This window comes from Haliotis rubra, unplaced genomic scaffold (assembly GCF_003918875.1).
Source record: "Haliotis rubra isolate DU_JTF1 unplaced genomic scaffold, ASM391887v1 Scf422, whole genome shotgun sequence".
In the NCBI taxonomy this organism is placed as follows: Eukaryota; Metazoa; Mollusca; class Gastropoda; order Lepetellida; family Haliotidae; genus Haliotis; species Haliotis rubra.
The window spans coordinates 565,500-591,982 of NW_025767105.1; the positions used below are offsets into that span (position 1 = coordinate 565,500).

The 26,483-nt window shown below is 38.1% G+C and overlaps 1 protein-coding gene across 2 annotated transcripts in view; it reads right to left on the bottom strand.

Moving 5' to 3' along the window:
* Positions 1-14,384, bottom strand: part of LOC124288668 — a 36,109-nt gene extending 21,725 nt beyond the window's left edge. For both annotated transcript variants that reach the window (XR_006901506.1, XM_046725235.1), the window contains exons 1-2: positions 14,309-14,384; positions 8,962-10,389 (exon numbers count right to left, since the gene is read on the bottom strand). Coding sequence is in view for 1 of the 2 variants with exons in the window: in XM_046725235.1 (XP_046581191.1) it covers positions 8,962-10,354 (1,393 nt within the window). In the remaining variant the exon portion in view is untranslated. The remainder of the gene's footprint in view (positions 1-8,961; positions 10,390-14,308) is intronic.
* Between the last annotated feature and the right edge of the window lie 12,099 nt (positions 14,385-26,483).

A 26,483-nucleotide genomic window follows, 5' to 3' on the forward strand; every position in this document is an offset into this window, starting at 1 on the left:
CAATGACTTTGACTGAAGTTGTTATATGTGGCATGTAACACTTGTTTCCTGTTTATAAATCTTATGTTTGTTAATAATTTCAATTCCAATTATAAGAAATGTTAAATCTGAAATGTGTGTTTAATTTTATTCTATGGGTCCTTTGAATTTTCAATGGGTCAGACAGACATCTGAAACTTACAGGACCCAATTTCCTGTTACTCTGAAACACTATTAGTGAACACTGGTATACCAAACAACTACTGCCAATGCAATAGCTCTTGTCCTAGTAGTAGTAGTAGTAGTAGTAGTAGTAGTAGTAGTAGTAGTAGTAGTAGTAGTAGTAGTAGTAGTAATAGTAGTGAGTGAGTGAGTGAGTTTAGTTTTACGCCGCACTCAGCATTATTCCAGCTATATGGCGGCGGTCTGTAAATAATAGAGTCATGACCAGACAATCCAGTGATCAACAGCATGAACATCGATCTGTGCAACTGGGAACCGATGACATGTGTCAACCAAGTCAGCGAGCCTGACCACCTGATCTGTTAGTCGCCTTTTGTAGCAAGCATAGTCGCCTTTTGTGGCAAGCATGGGTTGCTAAAGACCTATTCTACCCCGGATCTGCACGGGTCAGTAGTAGTAGTAGTAGTGCAAAATGTTACACCGCTCTGTCCTAATATATTTTCTTGAGTTTGATGTGCATACCAATCTACAATATGCTCAATTTTTGGAAAATATCAGAACAGTTTCAAAGTATAACAAAATAGAACTCAAACACCATAAGTAGAGATACACTTTTTGTAACTTGACAGTGACACTATAATGTAGTGCTACATGCCCAATTGGACAAAACTTCAAAACTCATTGTGGCATGTTTCATGCACACACACCTCTAAACATCTGTTCTTTCCACAATATATTATCAAAATACCATTGATAGTTCATGTTGAATTTGATGCTATTGATGTGTTGTCACAAAGTACTTTCAATCACAATGTATCGATAGTTCAATCAATTGTTACACCATTAATTACAGTACCACACAACCTTTCATGTTCATAGGAATTCTTCCCTGTCAGTAAAGCTTACCATGTAACGTGTCTACAGTATAACATTTGAAACAATGATCCAAAGTCCAGCAAAATCACTCTCTACTCTGCAATCTAGGTAATGTGTGCTGTTGACATGGTTTGTCATGTACAATAACCCTACAACCAGTCAATGAAAACTGTAACCATCTTACAAGTTCCCCTCTCACAATTGTAGCATAAAATCTAATATTAACCCAGGAATTGCAGTTTGAAAATAACTTGACTTACACATGGATTGGGAAAGGCAGGGGCCATGGGCCATTTTGCACATTATAATAAAAAATGGCCCATTAGAATTTTGAAGTTTACTATTGATACAAGGGCAGTGGCCCATTCTAAATTCAGAAAATGGCTAATAATCCTGAAAATGGCCAATTGTCAAAGTTTTCTATCCCAATCCCTGCTTATATATTTCCATGAAATGATGTCCCTTAATTACTTGCGATCTAATAATTACTGTCACCTGACTCACCCCAAACCTTTCTGTCGATCGCTTCATATGACCATAAACCTCACTACCGATACAACATGTAACCAATAGCAAACTACTACAGTTGAAGCATCTCACACGATCATTTCCATATTATATCCCAGACCCTGAACATACCTCCTTCCATACATGAAGTCATAGTAGCCAGCCAGGCAGCCACTACACTGTACCACTACCAGCCATAGTAATAACACTGTCAGCTGTGTCTCGCCACAATCAAAGTGAAAGTACAGACTGAATAATCAATACTCATAAGACACGCAATCACTATTCTGTAATCACTGTTAATCTGCCTTCATATCTGGGTATGAACGAGGGCAAAGGCCTTAACAGAGAGAAAAGATAAGTTTCATACCTACATTTCCATAGATCATTTTTCATGCTAAATTGGTCAACCTTTGGACCTCACTGCTGATCAGTGAACATTGTAGTTTCCTTGTCCCTTTTGTTGCCGGTATAGGATGTAGAGGGACTGTAATTTTGTATACAGCAGGAAATACCACGCAAATGAACATTCACAATAACCAGAGCATTCTTAAAAATGCTCATTTCTTTATGACATATGAATGAAGTGTTTCTTTATCATCAAAGCAAATAGAAAGCAGATTTTTGATGCAATATATCAACATGTCGACAAATTGTTTCTGAAATTATCTTTTGGATTATCTCTTCGCTATATGAATTGTCCCAAAATATCTGGCATGTTTAAAACAATAAGAACAATACTGTTTTCAAGTCATGTCCTCTTTAACACATTGAACCATTCTTGACTACAGTGCAGTTATCTCCCTTGTGCTTACAAAAACAATTTGATACACAATATATTTTCACAGTAAATGAGTACAGTAGCCTACTCAGGCCAAAACTAGGTCACATCATATTTTGCATGTGATTAACTAGCGCATAGCCAAGTAGACAGTGCAGTCTCCTCATTATTGGGTTAAACTTTTCAACAAATGTCATGTATTTCAGGGTTTACATGAAACTAAACTGAAATATATAAATGCATCATGTCGTCAACATCTGACATGCTTAACTTGGTGCTCTAATTGCTCATTTGAATCAGCTCCTCTAACCCCACCTACCCCAGATTATTACAATTCATTATGTTGACCATGGGTGCATGCTCGGCTAGCTGACAAACAAATGCTTTGAGTTACTCCTTCAGTCCATATTGTACCTCTCCCCCATTGTTCATCATGTTAAGCTATAACAGGGCTTGAGATGTTTGTTTTGCCAATTGAATACTTACATGTGATTTTGTTAATCATTCTCAAATGGTACGCAGCATATGGTGTACAGTGTACTGCTGAGGAAGCAGCCTTTGGTGCTTGATATCAACGCTCAGCAGGACATCTGGCACATTCATGTGTGGGTGTATTTCATGAAATTATGGGACAAAAGTAATTTAAATCTCTTGGCAGATCTGCACGATATTATCGGAAAACCTTTATAGCACAATATGCTTTCCAAATCATACGTATTGTAATATTTTTTATTTCTGAGAACCGACATATTGGGTTAAAAAACATACATGGAATTTTGTTATTAAGTTTATGGTTTAAATTACAATCTACACAGACGTTCATTCACAACAGATCTTTTCCTACGTTATGCAATGATTAGACAGCAAACTGTACATGTTATAACTTGTATAAAAAGGAAAATAGAATACCTGACTTTGCAACCTAAATTTTAGAAAGGCAGAAAACTGAGAAAGAAAAATGTCAATGAACCTGGCTTCACTTCCCTGACAGTTTCTGGGCAGAACACTGTTTGTGTATCTATAAGACATTTTCAAAGCAGTGAGTCAGTGGACATTTTCCACAATTATGCATCAAATTCTGTTTCAGTTGACTTGTAGTTTGCACCTGCTCTGTGCTGCCCCCAAGTGACACTCACAACAGTGCTACAGATCTAGGTTACACTATGCAACGACAAGCAAGCACATGAAACACAGCAGAGTTACTGTAATCTGTGCATGTGGTGCCTGTCTTGGATCATTAACTAAACATCTGTACAGAAACACAACCTTACAATGCAATATTTGGTAATTGGCACTCTACACGCCACTTTAACTGCAGCAGTGTTGATGCAATTTATGTATGTGATTCCTGTTTGGGATCAGTAACTAAATACCTGTACAGAAACACAGAAACACACGCTCAAAATGCCACAGAAATTACACCGTACACCAGGATATAGTGAATATTGATTTTTTTAAAAATGTTCATGCATATTCATATATCTAACTCCTAGACAAACAGCTCAAAATTAATAGAGTGATGCTGACTTTATGTCTACTACACAGATGGAGAGCTCATTCCGAGCTGTTATGTTGAATAAAGAAGGCCTCAAGTTGAGATAAGGCTTGTCTTTCTCGCTAGTTCAGTGTACACAGGGAGTGAAACTAGTAGGTAAGCTTCAGACAAGACAATGCACCAAAACTACATGAAATCAACCTTGAAGGTGACCTATAAACATGAACACAGATAACCTTACAATATCCTGACATTATTTCTGTTTATGTTGATAAAACAACTTATCTAGTGTGCCACTGATTAAATATCTTAGAATGCATGCAATGCATTTCTGCAATTTTAACAGAAAGTAATTTCTCCATAACGAACAACCTCCCAACCAACTTTACATTTAGGTTTAGATCTCAGAGTTCTTGTGTTACCATATAAAACACATGAATATAAACCCAAATATCTGCTCAGAGGCTGTATTTATTGTTATCAAAGTGTTATACATTGTACAACAGTATTTCAACTGTTATGCATTGTACCAGTAGATTCAGTGAGGGACAGTTGTGTGTTATATTTCTATTTATACTAGATTTAGACAGAATGATCTGGAGAGAGCTACAAGGAGCTTATTGCAGAATCATATGCCTGAGAAAATACTGTGGAATTTTCTGGCATCTTTTTCTTAGGTATATATGGGAACTAAAATCTTGCCTCTCATCTGACATTACACCGCAAGTCACCAGAAGACCAACATTGTGTTTAAGAAATACAGTTCGATCTACCACCATGTACAGTGTAATAAAACACACTTTCACTCTGAACTCTTATAGTTAAAGTACAAGGACGCTTGCGATTTATTACAATTATTATTAATGCAATTATTACTGTTGCTGAGAGGAGGATATTACTACCACTGTCTTTATTGCTATAATCACTGCCCTTTCATGATATTACCCTGGAATTTGTACTGCCTCTCTTTTCTGTACTGCCAAGTGATACTTTTGCATTGATTTGTGAACTAAGTTAACTTTAGAATACACTTGTTGATCATGTCACATTTGCTTTGTGTTTCGCTGATTTCATACCTAGTTCTCGAACAGACTGATTCCTGGTTAACTATTCAGTCTGAACTTGGTAATCAACATGTAACTGTAAAAAAGTGATATTTAGCCACAAGTTTGTAGGAAATGTCTGTTAACAATTGTAAATTTGATTCAGTGTCAAATGGCTGTAACTGATGTGGGTTTGCCGAGTTGACATGTATGCCAGTGACTGGAACAAGGAAGTAGCTAAAAAGCCTAATTTTACATCATAGCTTTGATGGCAACATCAAAATAACTATGAACTTAACAAAAAACACTGCAAAAATCCTTGGGGTGGGGTGGGGTTAAAAAAACACCTTTTTCAATGCAAATTAACTTAGTTTATTTAGCTTAGATCTTTAGTTAATCTGATATAACTGATGACCTATACATCAGTTCACCATAGTTCTTTTAAGTTTGAGGGTTTTAAACATGTCTAAAAGCAAAACTATAAACACTACCAAACAAGATCACCAGTCCCATACTCTTTATTAATATTAAGTACAGTTAGAACCCGCGTTGAAAATTTAGGGGTTTTCTTGTACCTTAGTGCTGTTCAACTATAGTATCTAAATCCAGTGATCTCTTTCACTTGTTGCACTAGTGTTATGACAAAAACACCTAGACTTCCATGCTTAATTTCCAACACTGGGAACCGAAACATTACAACAAAGCAAAGTTAAGATGTCTAATAAGTGCAAAATGCAATAAACATATTGCCAAAAGTCCAATAATGGACCAAAAAATTATCCAAAAGTCCAAAGCAAGACAAAACATACAGTTATACAATGACTTTCAATGTACAATACATCAGTATTACAACGTCTCATTACACTCCTGATGGCTGAATACCTAGGATCCTGGCCTCTACACCTGTAGTCATGCTGGTCACCCAATCCCCATCATGGCTGCCATCACAACAAGCATAAGATACCTCTGTCTGCTCTGTTCAGGAAGACTAATATATTGCTCTATATATTATACAGACATCAATAAATGGAGAAGACATTTATGGGTTCTTGAAGTAAATGACCCACCATTTCAACACAATACTGACTGAGTGACTCAGTCCTTCAACATGTTTTGAGCAACATATATGACCCTGAACTTGGTTCCCAGCTTTTATGCAAAAGCATAGTGTCTAAGATGACAAGTTTCAGCATTGCTCACTCCTCACAAGTGAACCAAAACAGTTCTGGAGCATTTTCATATACTTTTGTACTTTAGCGTTTACTGGGTTTTTACAATCTTCTTTCATAATTTTCAGGAGTATGTACCTGTAGTTGACTCGAAAGTCTGTCTCACAGTCACTTGACAATATTAGGTTCCCTTCTGCCTAGCCCTTTTTCTGTAATGAAAAGGCCCTAAATGAAGCAAGTCCAGATTTTCCTCAGGTTCAAAAGCTCCCATCTCAGTGGTGCCCCTTTTCAATGAGTTAATGTTTTGAGTAGCCAGCTGAGTTTGCTGGTCCCAAAACAGTTATTGGACGCCAGCTTCAGACAGAAGGTTAAGTTTAGAATGTCCATCTCAGTCGAAATTGGTTCAATAAAGCTCAGGTATATCAGGTCAGGCACTTCCTGGAGGGAGAATCACATCATCTATTTCCATATGGCTCAGTTTAAGCCTGGCTGATCTGAGTATATGACATGTGTGATGCCGTCCAACATATATACTGTCTAGGATCATCTGCATCCATAAGAACATACTGAGCAGTGAAACGTCCAATGATATAGGCCAGGGGACACTCACTCTTGCCTCCTCAGGAAAATGCCACTACCTGGAATATCATGGGCCAGGCCACTAAACTATTGGGTCGGACATGTCAGAAATGGTAGTTTAGTTGCTTCCTGGTCAATGACCAAGGCCTCCCAGTATCCTGAATCAACCAGCTGGATATAATGCTGATGAATGTCTCTAGTTTACACACATCCCTCAGAGGGAGACTGTCAGACTGTCACATCGAGGGTATTTATGGAGTAACAGCAACATTATATATCATTATGTCAAGAACAAAATGTCATTTCACACAAGCACACTTCTCTGTCAGCAAAGACAAGGTTATAAAGACATATTGTTTTCTAGTGTGCCCCAAACAAACTAATTCTGCCAGTGTTTATTTCTAATGGAGCTATAAACTGAAAACTGAGTGCAATCTCCTTTTTGTCAATTTACAAGGAAAACTCAGGAGCCTGTTATGAAAGTTATATTTACCATCTCTGCTCTAACACCACACTCTGGCCTATTTTTGAAAAATACATCGTTCATATTGCTATCATAAATAAATGTATGGTCATCTCCACAGCAGACATTCTTTACCGGTTCACTTCCTTCGCTATCAGTGTCATTATCAGTGATGTTCTCAGATAAATCATTTCGTTTGTTCCTATTTCATATTTGTGCTAATAGCCATGTGAGTCCCTTCCACAGCCCATTACAAATTAAAATATCAAAATGCCCATAATTTTTGTAGCCTAATACATAGTTCATCTGCTTGCTTCACGGCTTTCCCAAAATAATGATTCCACAAACTATTGTTTACACTCATGCATTGTTGATACAAAAACAATTCCATGCCCGAAGAAATTAATATTCTGATGAGCATAACAAATTTGTCCTCATTAAAATATCGTCAGTTGGCATTTGATACATAGACAAGCTGTTATATTTTAACAATGCAATTGGAGCGAGTATTGGTTTACTTATAAACCGTGAAGGAATTACAGATCACTCCATTTTTTTGTATAATCTTCTTATTGTAAGTGAAGATGGAGAATTTGTTTACTGTCGTATACATGGAATTATGGCACTAGCAGTGTTCACAAATAGCGTCTGACCCTCTGACAAATCTGGCAGATTCACCAACAGTCCGATAGAAGTCTACAACCCGCCAGCCCCAGTGTCTGACTGTATATATCACAATGACTTTGACAGAAGTTGTTATATGTGACATGTGACACTTGTTTGCTGCTCATAAATCTTATGTTTGTTAATAATTTCAATACCAATTATAAGAAATGTTCAATCTGAAATGTGTGTTTAATTTATTCTATGGGTCCTCTGAATTTTCAATGGGTCAGGCAGACATCTGAAACTTACAGGACCCAATGTCCTGTCACTTTGAAACACCATTCGTGAACACTGCACTAGAATACTCTGATTTGGGATATTTGTTACCTACATGCAGTGATTGGAAAAGTCATGAAAAATTATTATAAAATGTTGCACAAAACCATATATTTCTTATTAGTAGACAAATGACAATTTCCTAATTTTGTCATGACAAGCAATGACTCATGGAATTGTCAACAAAATTGTTTACCCTACAGAAGACCTACTCATTCAAACAAAATCATTTTCTAAAAACAGGGATTGGGAAAGGCAGGGGACATGGGCCATTTTGCACATTAGAATAAAAAATGGCCCATTAAAATTTTGAAGTTTACTATTGATACAAGGGCAGTGGCCCATTCTAAATTCAGAAAATGGCTAATAATCCTGAAAATGGCCCACTGTCAAAGTTCTCTATCCAATCCCTGTAAAAATTATTCTGAAATGACTCAATTACATCTGACTTAAACTGGGTAAATCATGCACCTCTGACAGTGTTTCTGTTGTAGTTACACATTATGTCTTGTGACTAGGGAGGCCAAGACAAAACCAGCTGACTAGTCTCTCGGTTCATGGAAGACACCCCCCTACCCCCAACAGAATACCCAATATGAAATGTAGGTCATGACAGATGATAACAGTTATAAAAGGAAAAAAAAGTTTTCTTTCACTTCTTTAACTATGGTATCAGTTCACAAGGACACAAGTGTTGCTTCCCCTTACAGGCAATCTGACTCAACACTTCTGACTATATCATGCACTTAATCTCACACATCAAACGCTGGATTTTGTAGCAGAAATTAAATTCCATATTTCAAAGCGGCCTCCCTGAATGCCCATTAGCTGGATGAAATAAGTAGTTCCAGTAGTTCCACACAGTAATATAAATCGACTTGTTGTCCACAAACAATTATTTGGTTCAGAATATTTAAACTTAAGTTATGTCTATGTGCACCTACCTATCAGTTCCCAATCAATGTTGCCACCAAAAGGAAGGTGTCTCTGCGACTCAGTGTCATGGCTGGAAGGGGCATCTTTCCTCGACTTCCGCTCTGGGGACACGCCGTTCTGAAACAGGTCCTCCCCAGAGTGACCTTTACTCCTGGACTCTCTGTTCATTGCAGCAGTGTGATTGGTTCGCTTCTTGGAGTCCCGCAGGTCGTTATTGATGTAGTCTGCCTTCTTGGGCGGCACACATGAAGTTTTACTAGCACTTGGAGGCTTGCCATTGTTCAACACAGTGCCTGCAGACTTGCTGGTGCCAGAATGTCTACTATCGTTCTTAACTTTATTTGTATCTTTTTCCTTCTTCTGAAAAATTCTTTTGGGATCAAAGAAGACACGGTCTGATTTGTCCTTTGAGGGAGGCACATGTTCATTTGAAGCTTTCCCTGGGTCAGTGTTAAGCTTCTCCGAAGTGTTTTTCTCCATGCTGTCCCTACTGGTGGACTTGGTGAGATGAATCTCCTCTATGCCGCTGGTGCCACTGCTAACACTGCTGTTGCTTCCTTTCCGACTGCGATGAGACAGGCTCTCTGCACTACTGCTTATGGGCCTCTCCACTTTGGCCTCGAAGCCATCCAAATCCTCGAACTGGTCCAGCCCATATTTGGAATCTGGCAACACTATAGATCCCTGGTTTCCATCAGCAGATGTTGTCCTTTGACGACTGGGAAATCCTCTAGTCTGGAAGGATTTCTTCACAGCAGGCTTAAATGATTTGGGCAGTGTGTCCGGGCCTTTTTTCTTTGAGCAGTTGTCAAGGTCTTCTTTAGGTTTCTGCATAGGTTTACTTTTCAGAGTTTTTGCGACGTCAGAGTAGGTTTTTGGCTTGTTGTTGATATCTGGTTTCTCTTCTGGAACCTTTGCCTGAGTGAGGACATCAGTTGTCCCAAATGGGTTGTAAGTACCACTGAATTTATCCCCGGTCTGCCACTGTTTCATGGCATCTGTGTACAAGTCATATCCTTCCTTGGAGGCAGTGTCATAGCCAGAGTCTTCAGGTAAAGGAGGGGAAGCAGGGAAATCGCTTCCAAGACTGCTGGCATCATCAAACACTGGCAGACCTCCAGACCGACCCAATTCCTGAATATACGTCGAGTAAGCACTGAAGTAGTCCGGTGAGGAAGTGGACAGCCCAAACTGTCCATCCACAGGGTCTGAAGGCTGACCGAAGTTGTCCCAGTACAGATGTGATGGAGACACAGGGTGGGTCATCCCACTGAATTGGGTCCAGGGTTCAAAGGGCAGTCTTCCCCCTGCATCGGCAGGAAAACCTGCATCATGCCTGTCCAGTCCTGCATGGAAGCTTGGGGACTTATTGGCAGGGTCTTCTTCAGAGGCTTCGGCCATAGTTCAGGTCACACAGTACCCATACTGGCAGAGCTCTGGAAACAAAAACAGATCAGGAAACATTAATACAAATGATGAACATGTAAACAAAAACTTGATACAATTCATTTTCTTGTCAAAGGACATTTACTTAAACAGTTTTGAGAGAGTGAGTGAGTGAGTTTAGTTTTATGCCGCACTCAGCAATATTCCAGCAGCGGTCTGTAAACAATCAAGTCCCGATCCCGTTAGTCGCCTCTTACGACAAGCATGGGTTACTGAAGATCAATTCTAACCTGGATCTTCACGGGATAAACAGTTGTGAAGAGAATATACAATCAAACTTTGAAATGACAATCAAAACACAATGTTTGAGTGTTTGTTGTTTAACGCTGAGACTGATATATCACTTAAACTCAGTAGCCTTTAAACATTCCAGTGTGAGTGTGGTTTTACACAACTTTTAGCACTGTTCAAAAAATATGGCAGAGGCCATGAGCAATGGGCATTACACACTGTACCCAATGTAATCAAGCACAGGCCTTTTGACCTGTTAAGTGAACACATCAACCAGCTTGGCTACCCAACCATTCCCATAATCGATGTTATGAAAATATGTTTTAAACAGTATGTCTGTTTGCTGTCAGAGCTCCAGATAAGAATTAGCTCATGTGGGTATTGTACCCACTGTATTTTTTTGGAGTGGGCATTATGAATGTTGAGTGGGTATTTCATTTTCCGTTACCCACTGCGTATATGTGCGTATTTCAGTCATTTTACTCACCTAAGTATTATGTCATTGAGTAAGTTTACTTAGCAGGTATGTTCTGCCTTATGTCATACCTAATCAAAACCAACATAAATATAATGGAAATGGTTTCACAAAAAATCACTCATCTTATACTGACAGTACAACACTTGTCCTATACTAACAGTACAACTTGATAGCAATCGATGTCTTTTTCATTACGCAAGCGATTTTTATAAATATATTCCATACGCATTTCTTTTAAACTTTTTGCGTATCTAACATTTTAAATGCTTAATTGGTACGCAACAATTATTTTTCAATGCGTAATTGGAAATTTTATATGCATATTTTACCAGGATACGCAGCTTATCTGGGCCTCTGTGCTGTCATTGTCTAGCCCCACACTATTCGATATTCCGGTAAATAATCGAGTCTGGAGTGGCTCAAAAGCCCATGCCGGATGGACCTATGAGTAATATTATAAGAAATTATCCATACCATCTGAGTACAATACTGGGGCCTGATACCAACACAGAATCCTTGGAACCTTTAATTATGTTCACATCTGTTTTACTGTGTAATTACTAGAAACCTTACATGCTGAAGATAGACATTTTACTGTGTAGTATGGAGTAAATGTATCTTTACAGCCATATTCTAAGAATGACATAATGTGGTTTTAGTCTGAGAGAAAAATTACTCGTATTTGTTTTTAAACATTGTACTTGTTTCAGAAAACACAACACTTTACCCACAGATAACAACCAGGATTACCCCAGATTACACCAGGAAGCCAAAATACTCCTGAACAACGGGATCACCGGCTGATGTGATGATTTGAAATATGGAAGTGGGTATTGATAGTTTTCACTGGGAATTCAACATACTTTTAGTCCCATGGGTCCAATTTGTAAAGAATTTCAAATGTTTCCACCTTCCAAAAACTGTTCCATAAATGCTATTTCAAGATGCATCTTCAGATTTGCATCTGTCCATGTGCTACCAGAAGTGTGTCACATCACATAAGCTAGTGAATGGCACAGTAAATATATGAACAAGAGACAAAAGTAACCTTGTGCATTATTCACCACAGTCAAGTTCATGTATGTGTGATGCCTGCATTCAATCAGTACGTTATGATTGGTAAAGCAACACAGGTATACAAGCCGAAGAGCTGGACAGGGTAATTCCATACAGTATCGGCTTACTACAGAGTTTCTGACATTGTTTATGTTGATTTGTATGCATGCAGTTCAAAATTAATTGGGTAATGGTGATTTATTTAGAGTATCGTGTATGTCATCCAAGATGGTGTATCTGAGCTGTGGGTCACTATATTAATGACAGCATGGCACACTCTCTTGTCTTTTAGGAGGTATTTCCTGGTGCACACTGGGAAAATATTGTCACATGTATTTTGTTAAAAAGTGGGATCATTATGCATAATATAAAGTATAACGCTAAAGCTTCTTTTTTGGTCCTACTAACATCAAACAACAACTCAACCAAATCATCACAGTTTTTAGGGGATTTTTCACTGATCATTTCCTCATTTGACATCAGAACAGGCCTAGAATAAACCGTGGTGAGAACTATGGCAAATTATTTTAGCATTACTTCAACATCATGGCAGCATTACTTCAACATCATGGCAGAAGACACCAGAAATAGGCTTCACCCACTGTACCCATATGGAAATTGTATTCCGTTTTTTGGCATGACAAGCCAATATTAAAACCACCAAAAAATAAAGCAGATGAATGAAACTGTAAAAACATGTCAACTCTAAAGATTTTATGATGTTTACGATAGCCGTCTGCCCAAATGCCCAAGACGGGTAAATCTAAGGATGGATGTCAAAAAATGTTACCTGAACAATGGACAGGTTAATATTTTAACAATATTAATACTGATTTATATTGGCTCTATTATCGTTTAAAAGAATTTTTGCATAATGCAGTATCGAGGATAATAATTAGTTTTTCGTCTCATCCTTCTCTGTAGTAAGTTACAATACAGCAAATGAAACGGAGTGAATTTACTGAAGCTCATCAAACATATTTTTCAATCTGTTGTATTTCATTAAAGAATAGCTTAAGACAATATTGACAGGACTGGTGGGTTTTCATTGCGGCTGGTAGGTCTTAAGAAGTTATCAGCCATGTGGCCTAGTTCCAATTTGTTTTTGTAAGTTCCATACCTTCCTTGAGCATGCTGTGTAGGTTATTTGGTGGGCAAACATCATGTTTCCTTGAAAACAGTTATTGATGACCCAAATTATCATTCACAATGCCTTTAAGGCATTAGGTGCTTTTAAATGACAATGTCATGAATATATGTTTTTGAAATAAAACTCATTCGAGTATGTACTTACAATGTTTATCAATGCAAACTTGTTCTCGTCACTATATGGCTGGAATAATGCCGATGTGACGCAAAACCCAGCTCAACTCAACTCAACTTAAAGGCATTAGGCCCTACACCTTTAACAGGAAATGCTGAAAACAATTCTCATAAATTAGTTGCTTAACACAATTTAAGTTCATCAACGCTTCTAGGGACTATGTTAAAGTGAATAGTATAACGTTTATTTTACCACAAGAACAAAATTCTGGTACCAAAATGTCCAATTTTGACAGAATCCGAGTTTAATATGTGGTTCAATTTTAACCTGGAACATTCTCTTGTCATAGACATGAAATACCATAACAAACATTACAATAAGTCTATAAGTAATCGTGAGCCCTAACCAATAACTGGTGGCCTAATATTTTCTAATTTCTTATAAAACTGCTTCGTTCACAAAGAGGAAGTGGTATGTTGCATTTGCTGCGGAAATTCTGTTGTGTTGCTCCGAACAAACGCAAGACTAGCATGCTATAATTAGACCATTCTCAAACGTCACAGACAAAACTCAGCTGGTTGTTTATAATCATAAATGCAAATATTGTTCATGTTCTTGATTATGTGCTAATTCAGTATCACGATTTCATCACAAACCATCAGTTTGCACAACAACTGCATTCTCCCTTGTGTTTTGACGTACGGTATGGCGATCGAAAACGAGAATAATCGGCGTGTTCCGGGCAGCAGACAAACGTACATATCCATGCATTTCCATCTTAAAGCGCAGTAACACTCACGCGAAGGGTGGTTTAACACCCAGACGACTGAATCATTTCAAATGGGAGCCTAAAATACAACACTGAATCACATTCACTTACAGTCACACACCACCATCGGCATGGAGCAGTTGTCAACTCTGAAATCTCGCCTCCGCCCCACGTGACGATATCTTCGCGCCCGCATCCGCGAGAGGTCGCCATGACCTCTTTTCTTAGCAGACGAACTTCCTAGACATGGCGAATAAATTAGTCGACTTGTTGTGGCAACGATCATCAACACAACTGTTTAAGGTATAACAATTACTTTCAGTTATTTTGATTTGTTCTCAACATTGGTTCTAGTCTAATAATCTTTTTTATTGCAGGTATATTTGGAGTGTAAGATCTAGGTGTGTATATATGTAACATTACTATTTATAAGTGTATACATAATAATTACTATAGATATAAACATTGTCACGTTGGTAAATAGACGATTTCAAAATATATATTTTCATTAATGAATTGAAATAAATTGATAACGTGTTTTTTTGTAAAAGGCACACACATGAATTTGAATATTCAGGAAAACCTACGCGATCATGTCAAATACGCCTTGCATTCACCGTATATAGTCCATATGAACAGGATAAAAATGGTTATATCTTTTAAAATATCTTTTTCGGTGTTTCGCTACTAACCCAATGAATTTCAATTATTTCCCACAGGATTAAAAAATGCACTAATGCACATTATCACCGAACAAGCACCTGTTCATGTCACCATGTCTCTCACGTCACATTTGTAATTACGTCATTGGTGAAAATGTTTGACGTCATTTGACAATTTTATAGTGTTTTTCGTTTAAAACGGCGATCGTGACCAGTGCATTTTTCCACAGCGAAAGTCAAAGGGATAATTACGGAAGCGCTGAAGGGACCTGATGAAATAAAATTTATCTTGAGCGCACAAGTTAGTATATTGAGCGCACAAGTTAATATCTTGAGCGCACAAGTTAGTATATTGAGCGCACAAGTTAACATCTTGAGCGCACAAGTTAGTATATTGAGCGCACAAGCTAACATCTTGAGCGCACAAGTTTGTATCTTGAGTGCACAAGTTAGTTATCTTGAGTGCACAAGTTAATATATTGAGCGCACAAGTTAGTATTTTGAGCGCACACGTTAGTATGTTGAGCGCTCAATTTAGTATCTTGAAATACACTGCTCCATAAGCAGTTCATGTGGAAGCGAGGAGCGGAAACTCGAGCTGATTCATGCTTATTTCAGTCTTGGGTTCCAATACAAACACATAACACATCTTCTTGTCAAAAATCATGGTATAGTATAGTACGCCACTTGAAGCGTATTCTGAGGTGTATGTCCCTCTTTCGCACCAGATACCAGATTTGCTGATGTTACAGTGAGTGAGTGAGTACGGGTTACACCGCTTTTAGCAATATTCCAGCAATATCACGGCGGGGAACACCAGAAATGGGCTGCACACATTGTACCCAGAGGGGAAATCGAACCCAGGCGTGACGAGCGGACGCTTTAACCACGAGGCTACCACACCGCCGCGCTGATGTTACAGACTTTATTGCTGACAACTTCGACGATCTGGACAAAGACATGGTTATCGTTGATGCATCAAAAATGTATCCAATGCGGTTTAATCGTGAAACAGGATACTGTACGGTCGTTGTTGGACCCGGATGGTGTTGAATTTCGTTCAGGACACTGTCTTCATCGACGTGTTTATTCTTCAACTTCCTGTGTTGTTAAAACATGTTAAATAAACTACAAAACACTTACGTATACATAAGGGATTGAAACGGAGGAAGTAAAACGGGGAACATGGTATTTTAGTAAGAAATATAGTCGGTATATATGCTGTATGTGCACATACTAATGGATCAAATAAATCAGGCGGGTTTTATATGATATTGTACAGAGTTAAACTGCCATTGTACCCACGTTAGGAAACAGTTACTGATACATGCAAACCAAGACTACAGACTATAGTTCCCTGAACGCGGTCGACTTTACTTCCAATACATCAGACATCAGTTTTATAATTAAGTATAACACTCAATGTTTAGATTTTTCATGGTCATGTAATACTATATATACATAATAAAGCCGTAGCACAAAACAAGTTATCCAAGCTTTACGCTAGTGTTCATAATACTATGTACCAATATAAGAAGCAAGTAAAACCACTATTCATCCCTGCAATAAACTCCTAATTCTTATTATGACATTACACATGCCTGGGTCTGCTTTATGTAATAAAGCACAAAAGTGGTAAAATCAGATACAAAGAATAGTATTGACAAGCATAAAGACGATGAACGTTTACATGATCAACATTATCAATGTTCATGATACATTTGCATACTTTTACATAGTCTCATCATAAGCACCTAGTTAACTCCGACTTTGCATCGTTTGAAATGTTCCAAAAAGGATATAGGTTTGTACATTTTAGCCTCAAGATATTAATCAAGCAAATGTGCGTTCCATTAATGCCATTAGATGCTAAACACGAAGTTGAGCGCTCAAGATATTAACTTGTGCGCTCAAGATACTAACTTGTGCGCTCAAGAAAGTTGAGTGCTCAATATATCAACTTGTGCGCTTAATATATTAACTTGTGCACTGCACTCAACATACTAACTTGTGCGCTCAAGATATTCGCTCAACTTGTGCGCTCAACTTACTGCGCTCAACATATTAACTTGTGCGCTCAAGATACTTAACTTGTGCGCTCAAAGATGTTAGCGTGCGCTCAACTTGTGCGCTCAACATACTAACTTGTCGCGCTCAAGATGTTAACTTGTTCGCTCAAACTAACTTGTTCGCTCAAAAACTAACTTGTGCGCTTAAGATATTAACTTGTGCACTCAAGATGTGAACGTACTAACTTGTTCGCTCAAGATACTCAAACTCAAGATAACTAACTCATTGCGCTCAAGATAAACTTTATTTCATCATATCAACTTGTGCGCTCAGCATACTTCAGCGCTTCCGTAGATAATAGTATGTAATTAATAAATTATTACTCTCGTATGTGTGTCATGTTGATTGTACGAAACGAGTGTCAGAATTCATGCATTATCCGCATACACGATATCTGTGTACATGATCCGTGTATATGGTTAAACAAAACACAGTTAGTGAAAACACACACCAAACATATGAGTAATACATTATTCACGCGTTCTATAAAATCCCAATACAAAAATCTTTGTTGACATAGCATGCAGACAAGTGATGTCGTCCTAGGCAATGTGAACAATGTGTCGTCAATGTGAACATGATGTCAGCTTAACAATAAGGTTTTCAAGACAATAACCCGTTACACATTGATTAGCTAATATTATCATTACATTATAATGCAAATAAAACAAATTCTACGAAACTCAAAATTCATGCAGTCAAACGACGAAATCGTCTATTTTGAAACCAAATTGTGACAATTTATACATTAATAATGAATATATGCTCCCCCAAAACAAACGCAAAGATTATATTGAACTGAGGAGTGAGTGAATTAATATTTATCGTCACATCGGCAATATTTCAGCCATATCGTGACGATTGAACTGAGGAATTTCAAATAGTTTTCAAAGTTTGTGTCAGACTGATATAATGTCACCATTATTATACTTTTTTGTGTACGCGAAACGAATGCAGACTGCAAAAACGCAACTAGGCAACCGAAACTTGAATGCATGTTTGCGTTCGAAAGTGTCAACTTGCATGAAAATATCATGGAGAAAAAGGGGTTAACACTATGCAGGTGTAGTTCTTAGGAATCCCGAGAGGGACATTGCCTACATTGGCCATTTTGCGTTTAAGCAGTCATGTGTAATTTGTAGCTGAATGAAAGAATATCGTCATGCCGCACTTTTAACTTCAGTGCCGAGACGGAAGAATACGTGTCCCCCGATGTCGAAATGAACGTTTTGCTCAAAACTGTGTCTCCAAAGTTAGTCGATATGGTTATGGGAGTCATGGTGTATGGGCTTGTATCCTACACGCAGAGATCTAACCTTGTACGTCTTTACGATAGGTAACTGTCATTTAGTACAGAGACGAAATCGCAAGGATTCATATGGTTCCGATCATTGACCTCCAGGGTGCATTTTTCAAGCAAGAAAATGCCTGGCCGCACACATCACTGGCTACTATTCAATAACTGCAGAATGAGAACATTACAGTGCTTCCATGGCCTTCCAAATAGCAGGACCTCAACCTCATCGAGTATTTGTGGGATGACCTCGGCCAACGCGTACGTGAACGTCAACCGGCGCCCCAGACGCTAGATCAACTGTGGCACGCATTGCAAGGGGGAGGCTTGTTGACTCAATAAGGCTACGGATTCTGTAGTGTCGAATCTTTCTCCTGCCCAGTCTGCAAGAGTCTGTGGTCTGTGTTGACGTCTGTCGAGTTCATCCCACAGATGCCCTATCGGGTTCAGATACGGTGATTTGGAAGGCAATGGCACATTTGAGGTTTGAAGAATGAAGGAAGTCAACAGTGACAACAGTAAAGAGGTGTAGCATTGTCATGTCGAAACCACTCCCTCTGCCGGTTGTAGTTGGCAAAAGATGAGGTTGGTCGATGTATCGATTTGCTTTCCGAAATTCCCAGAATTACCACCAAGGCAGTTCTGTTTGTGTAGGATATATTTCCCCACACCATCACACTTTCGCCACCGAATCTGTCGAATGAACGCAATTTCATGTAAAACGTTAATTTCGACGTCGGCAGACCCACCGTCTTCGATCTCAGCGTGGGAGAAGAAAAATTGATTCATCACTGAACCAGGATCGCGGCCAGTTTCTCAGAGTCCGGCGTCTGTACAATGTCGCTCCATACGTTGTCGTCGAACATGGATCTAATTTGCAGATGATACCTGACTGTTTGGTCCAATACCCTCCTTAAACCGGTCATATGTCCGGCAGTCTTACTGGCTGAAGCATGTCGATGAAAGACCGGATGTAGCGATCTTGTGCAGGGGCAGTATCTTTTGGCCTACCATTTCAATGACGATCACGGGCTTAAATGAGGCGAGTTTGGGCGTTTTATGTACATTCCATACATTCTAGACACTTTGTCTGGACCGAATACACGACCATAGGCATACAGCATATATTTCTATAGGCTGCTATGTGACTAGGTATTTGTTGATTGGTTGGTTTGTTGTTTAACGCCACACTCGACAATATTCCAGCTATAAGGCGGCGGTTGGTAAATAATCAAGTCTGGACCAGACAATCCAGTGATCAACAGCATGAACATCGATCTACGCAATTGAAATACAATGATATGTGTCAACAAAGTCAGCGAGACTGACCACTCGATCCCGTTAGTCGCCACTTACGACAAGCATGGGTTACTGAAGATCAATTCTAACCCAGATCTTCTTTGTTAATACGTTATTATGGTGGTCAGTAAAGATTCGAGTCTGGGTCACACTATCCAGTGATGGACATCATAAGCATTAATATATGATACGATGACATCTATCTGCCGAGTCAGCAAACATGACCAGCAAACATCGTGATTGTTACATGTGGCCATGTTGACCTTTATAACGAAATGAACCATATCAGACACCAAGCTGTTCAGCCACCCCTCGTATGCAGGGGCCGATAGCCCGATACGGAGTTTGAGAAAGTATGTGTGTGTGAGCGCGCGCGCGTTTTTGTGTGTGTTCATTTTTACCCGTTTTCACGAGTTTCAAGGGTCATTACTAAACGGTCAGGACAAAGGGGGTGGACCCCACTCCCCTCCTCCCTCCCTCTGGATCCGACTATGGTTTTATGTAAAATGACGTTTTGCCTTGAAAAGCAATCTGTTCCAGTCTTCATGGGCTTTGGGTTTGTATAGGAGACTAATGGTTCAAGTTGGCACGATATAAGATTATTATTTTCAAATCATCAGTTAGCTGGCCAGTGCAATTGTCTACAAGCTTGCTGTTGTTGCTAGAAACACTTTCAGAATCAGTTATCCAATGGCGCACCTTCACACAGTGTGTCAACATACAAATATATCCATTCTATGTTTGCAACGACATTGGGATATTAAGTAAAACAGTAAAGTGTGCAGAAGCCTCCTTACACAGCCAGATGTCCGACAGTTTTGCCTTGCGTCATTTTTTTAAATATACATCCGAATCTACTGTCACCGATTTATAATAATCGGACTTGGGATTAAGCTTTCGCCGAAATTCATCTCACGAGGCGGAGAAGCAGCTTTGGCAGTTGATACGATCAAATAATATATATGAGATCAAACCCACAAATCGAAGTTTATATTTTAATCAAACAACACCGCACATATTGATTTAACTGTCCACAGAATCATGTGAATCCATGTTTGTTTACATGTTTGCTGTTCATTGCAGCAGGCACTCGGCAATCTTCCGACTGTACGATCTGGGATTCAAGTGGACCACACAATTCAGTGATTGATAAGACGAGCCACATTACACCCTGTTATAGTTTGATTACACGTATGCCCGAACATGAACCCGTGAAGATCCGGATTAGAATTGGTCTTCATCAATCCATGCACGTCGTAAAAACAGGATCGGGTGGTCAGACTCGCTGACTTGGTTGACACATGTCATAGTATCCTAATTGCATAGATCGATGCTCGTGCTGTTGATCACTGGATTGTCTGGTCCAGACTCGATTATTTACCAATATACTGGAATATTGCTGAGTGTGGCGTTAAACAGCTAATCAAGCAATCAATAAACCGAACCTGACCCTGACCGCTCGATCCATCGATCCGTTCATTACAACAAGCAGGGTTGCTGGGGACATTCTGTAACCCGGCGTTACATGTCTGTATGTAGAGGAGTGTGACTTTTCTTCTATTCAAATATACTATATGCTATAAATGTTAAGAGGCGCTGCCCACACCCCACGACATCGTGCACAACAAGCAGCAGTTTGCTTCACAGCTTGCTCAGGTTGTCCTCGTCACCTGTGACAATCGACGACGTGTTTGTTTTGTTTGCTAGATGTTAAACTTATTACCGATATTACAGCTTTATGACGTCTGTAATCATAGAGTCTGGGTTAGAATTGGTCCTCAGCAACCCATGCTCGTCGTAAGAGGCGATTAACGGGATGGGGTGGTCAGGCTCGCTGATTTGGTTAACACATGTCATCGTATCCCAATTGCGTAGATTGATGCCCATAATGCTGATCACCTATTGTCTGGTCCAGACCATGATGATTATTTACAGACCGTCTCCTCTCCGTATAGCTAGAGTGAGGCATTAAACAATAAACCAACCAGCCTTACTTGCCCACTTATATATAGGCTTACCATGTGGTAAGAATAGTGTACTTTATCATGCCAATGTGTTTTCCATCAAGGCCACGATTCTCGTAAACATTTTACGGCTCATCGGAAACGACCGGAGCAGAAAGATGTGACCTCCGCAAGTGTTAACAATACATCGGACTTTGTGAACTTTGTGTATTGGAACATTGGTGGGATAACACACAAATTATCTGATAATGATTTTATTGATTATATCAAATCATTTGATGTCATTGGAATTAGTGAAACTTGGAGTAAGAATATAGATATTCATAATATTTTCCCAGATTTTGAGGTGATTGTAAAAGCAGCAGATAAAAAATATCTACCTGTGGAAGACTTTCCGGTGGGATATTAGTCTTGATACGTGATCAGTTTTGTAAATATTTGAAATGGACAAAAACAACACAAAATGCAGTTTTTATATTATTTGACCGTGCATTATTTGGTCTGGACAGAGATATCCTCTACTCGTGTGTATACATTCAACCAGAAAGCTCGGCATGGTACGATAAACTATATCCACATTGTAAAAATGGAATAATTTTATTTCAAGATTCTTTATTAGATGTTATATCTCAAGTACCAGATGTTTATATTCTCTGTGGCGGTGATTTTAATGCTCGAACTGGCACAAACCTGGACTTTGTAGAGGATGATTTATTAGAATACACAGAAAATCAAAAAGAATCCTATTGCGACTTTTAACTGACTTTTTTAATCTAAAACGTTTTTCCGCCGACAGAACTCTAAACAATTTTGGTAAAACCTTCCTAGATCTATGTTCTACCTTGAATATCCATATTATGAACGGGCGATGTGGCAGCGATCTAGAAACTGGGGATTTTACGTACATAGGCAATAATGGTACAAGCCTAATAGATTACATTATATCATCATCAATATTATTTGACCTTGTTGGTGCTTTTAGTATACAATCTCGTATCGAGTCAGATCATTTACCAATAACATTATCAGTAAAGACAGATCATGTTAGATATTCTGACGGGCGTGACTCAAATCCAAATAATGCTTACAAGTTTTTCTGGGAAAATGATAAAGCTGAACAATTTAGAGAGAATCTGTTATCCGATCATGTTCAATCATTACTTGATAAATCAGTTGATAACACATTTACAAATATTGATGACAGCATTAAACATGTCACTAATGCTCTCTGTTTAGCTGCGGAAAATATGAAAAGAAAACATCGAAGAAAATATCAAACAAATGGTATGATAGTGAATGTGAGAAACTTAAAACTAAACGTTGTAAGCTATTAAATAATTTTAGAAAATCGAAAGATAAGAGGTCATTTGAAGAATATTGTCAGATAAGAAATGAATATAATGCAGTGTGTAAACAAAAGCGACTTGATTACTTTAAAGAAAAGAGGCTAGACATAGAAAAAAGCATATCGGACTCCAAAATGTTTTGGCTTAAACTGAAAACTTTGAACACTTCTACCGTAGCAAAAAACAATATTAGTATGAATGAGTGGCATCGACATTTTAGAAATCTGTTCAACTTAGAAACGGATAATAATACTGATAACTTTGTTGACGATGCAAATCCATCAACGTCTCCTGACTCTAATTTTGCCCTAACAGAGGATATGCTGGATTCTCCTATTAGTAGGGACGAGATTTTGGACAGCATTACATGCTTAAAACCCAATAAATCACCAGGCATTGATGACATAATACCCGAGTTAATTAAGAATTCGGCTGATATTTTAGCACCATATTTAGAATTATTATTCAATATAATATTAGAATATGGTATTTTTCCAACTAGTTGGACAATATTATTGTCCCGCTCCATAAACAAGGCAGTATCGATAATCCAAATAATTACAGGGGCATTACTCTTTTATGTATTTTTAGTAAGGTTTTCACTTCTATCATTAACAGAAGATTAGTAACTTGGGGAGAGGCATTGAATAAAATAAATGAATCCCAGGCAGGATATACGACTACTGACAATATGTTTATATTACAAAGTATTATACAAAGATATCTCAACACCAAAGGTGGTAAACTCTAACACTCTTCGTTGATTTCGAAAAAGCATTTGACTCAGTTGACAGACAAAAGCTATGGTCTATTTTTAATACCCATGGTCTAAGTCCTAAAATGAAAAAAATGATTCAGAATATGTATGAAAATGTTAAAGCTTGTGTTAAGAATAACAATGAATTCTCAGATTCTTTTGAACTACAACTCGGGGTAAGACAAGGCTGTATACTTAGCCCATTTTTATTCTCATTTTTCATAAATGAATTAGCAACCCAAATTGAAAGCAATTGTGAGTATGAAATACAGTTACACCCTGACCTAGTACATATTTTTTTCTGCTCTTTGCAGACGATATCGTGATATTCTCAAGCACTGCTGCAGGTTTACAAAGACTTATACAAGAACTTGAGAGTTATTGTGACAAATACAAATTAACTGTAAATAGAAATAAAACTAAAGTAGTAGCTTTTAAAAAGGGGGGACGTTTATCAAAAAACGAGAAACGGTTGCATAAAGGTAAAGAATTAGAATGCACCAGTTCGTACAAATATTTGGGAATGTTCTTCAGTAATTGTTTATCTTGGACAGCACATGTTAATTACGCTTGTTTGCAAGCACAAAAGGTCATGATAGGTATCTTTAAACAATTAAATGTATTTGGAGACATAGATATAAGTTCATACTTTAAAATATTCGATGCCAAAATTAAGCCAATTTTATTGTATGGAGCCGAAATATGGGGTTTGAATTATTACAATGATATCGAAAGAGTTAAATTGAAAGCATGTAAAAGATTTCTTGGTGTTAAATCCAATACGATGAATACAATGGTGTATGGAGAATGTGGTAAATACCCGATGCACAAGTTTTCAAATATCAGAGTTATAAAATACTGGTTAAAATTACTGAAGATGCCTCCCTATAGGCTACCAAAGAAATGTTACAATACGATGATGCTATTCGATAAAAATGGACACACAAATTGGTTTTCTTCTGTTAGAAATTGTCCATTTTCGAAAGGGTTTGGTTTTGTATGGAACGATCAGTATGTTGATTCTGAGGGTAAGTTTCTTTTAGAACTAACACGTAGATTAAAATATATCTTTTTGGCAAGAATGGTTTGAAAAGTTATCATTTTCCTGTAAATGTTTGTATTATAAGATGTTTAAATGTACTTTTGACGCCGAAATTTATCGTTGAGAATAAAACTATTTTATTTGATATTAAAACTGACAGCTTAACCTACTTAGGCTTGATTTGCAGGTAAAGGGACATAACTCTTGGGAACTTAATTTCCCCAGCCTTCACCTCTGGTCCAAGGGAGATAACCCCTTTTATTAAGGTGCTAAGGGCCTTGTTTATGTTTTGTTAATGAGCTAAGGGGCATGACAGTTTCAAGGTCACCTTTTAAGCTGGTCCCCGGCTCCCTTTGCGCGCGCTAACGTTCGCCAAAGCTATTGTATATTGCGATATGCGAGACGGGGCCCAGCTTAGGTCACCTTTGAACCATAGCAGACGAAAATACCCGCCCTTGCCCACCCTTTTATGGATTTATGCTGTCTCCTATATAATAAATTGCATGTTTGGGGTTTGCAATGTTGCAATATTCATACCTATTCAGTGTATTCCTATGTCTAGGTTGAAGTATCTCCTCATGGAGAAAATTGCAGTGTTCGTACTGATTAATTACATGTTTGGATTTGTTAATGTTGTCAAGTTAAAATAAACTTGACCCTTTTCCCCCCCAAAGATCAGTTGTTGTGTTATCATTAGTATTGCTTACACGTTTTGATAAACTATGGAAGGTTTAATTTCATGTCTAAACGTAAAAAAGTATAGGATACCGTAGCAGATTAAGATGTTCTTCACATGATTTATTTATCGAAAGTGGAAGATTTAAAAATGTCAAAAAAGAAAATAGAACTTGCAAACTATGGGATCTTAACCAAATAGAAGATGAATATCATTTTCTTTTAATTTGCCCTGCTGATAATTCCCTGAGAAAGTTGTATATTAAGAAATATTATTGTGCCCATCCAAACCTTTATAAATTTTCAGCATTGTTAAATAACAAAAAACCATACTATACTTCAAAACTTGTCCATGTTTGCTTACTATGCCATGTTGTTTAGGACAGAATATATCTCAGAACACAATCTAACCTACAGTTGATTATTTTCTCATCTTCATGTATATTACATGTGCGTGTAAGTATTGATTTATAAATGTGTTGTACTACAGGCCTGTGGCCTTTCAGTACCGGAAATAAATAAATATAAGATAAGATCCTCACTTGTGTTTAATTGGTTTAGTTTTTCAGACTGAATTATTGGTTGAGAAGATTGAAGGTAATTGTTATGATGACTTTCAGAACCTGTGTGTTCCAGTTTTCAGCACATGCATTGGGCATCTATATACAGTGAATAAGACAAGGCTGTGGACAATTAGTATTTCACTTGATTTGTGAATACATTGTTATGAGATCAAGTGCCAGCAACTTGGTTTGTAATCTTGACAATCTTACTGATTCTATCCCCTATTACCACTATGCTAAGCACAGCCACATTGTCAAAATGGAGGTTTTTAAGGGGGAGTGTGTTAGCCGTGTGTATGCATGAGGATGGTGTTTATAGCACATATAATATATATTTTAACAGGATTACTTTTGACTTGCTCTCTCGCTGAGATGGCCATCTTGTCCATGATAGTGAAATTTCCTAAGTTAGCAGTTGTGTTGTTTTGTGTCTGAGATCTGCTGAGGCTGGGTTCAAATCCCATGCTTATACTGATAATGATTCTTAGTTTGTCTGCACTAAACCATGTCCGTGTTACGGGTTACGGCCTGTGATACAATACTGTTGAAGATTTGTAAGACCCAACACACTCACTCACTCCATTCACAGAGCCATAAAGTGGTCAGAGTTGTAG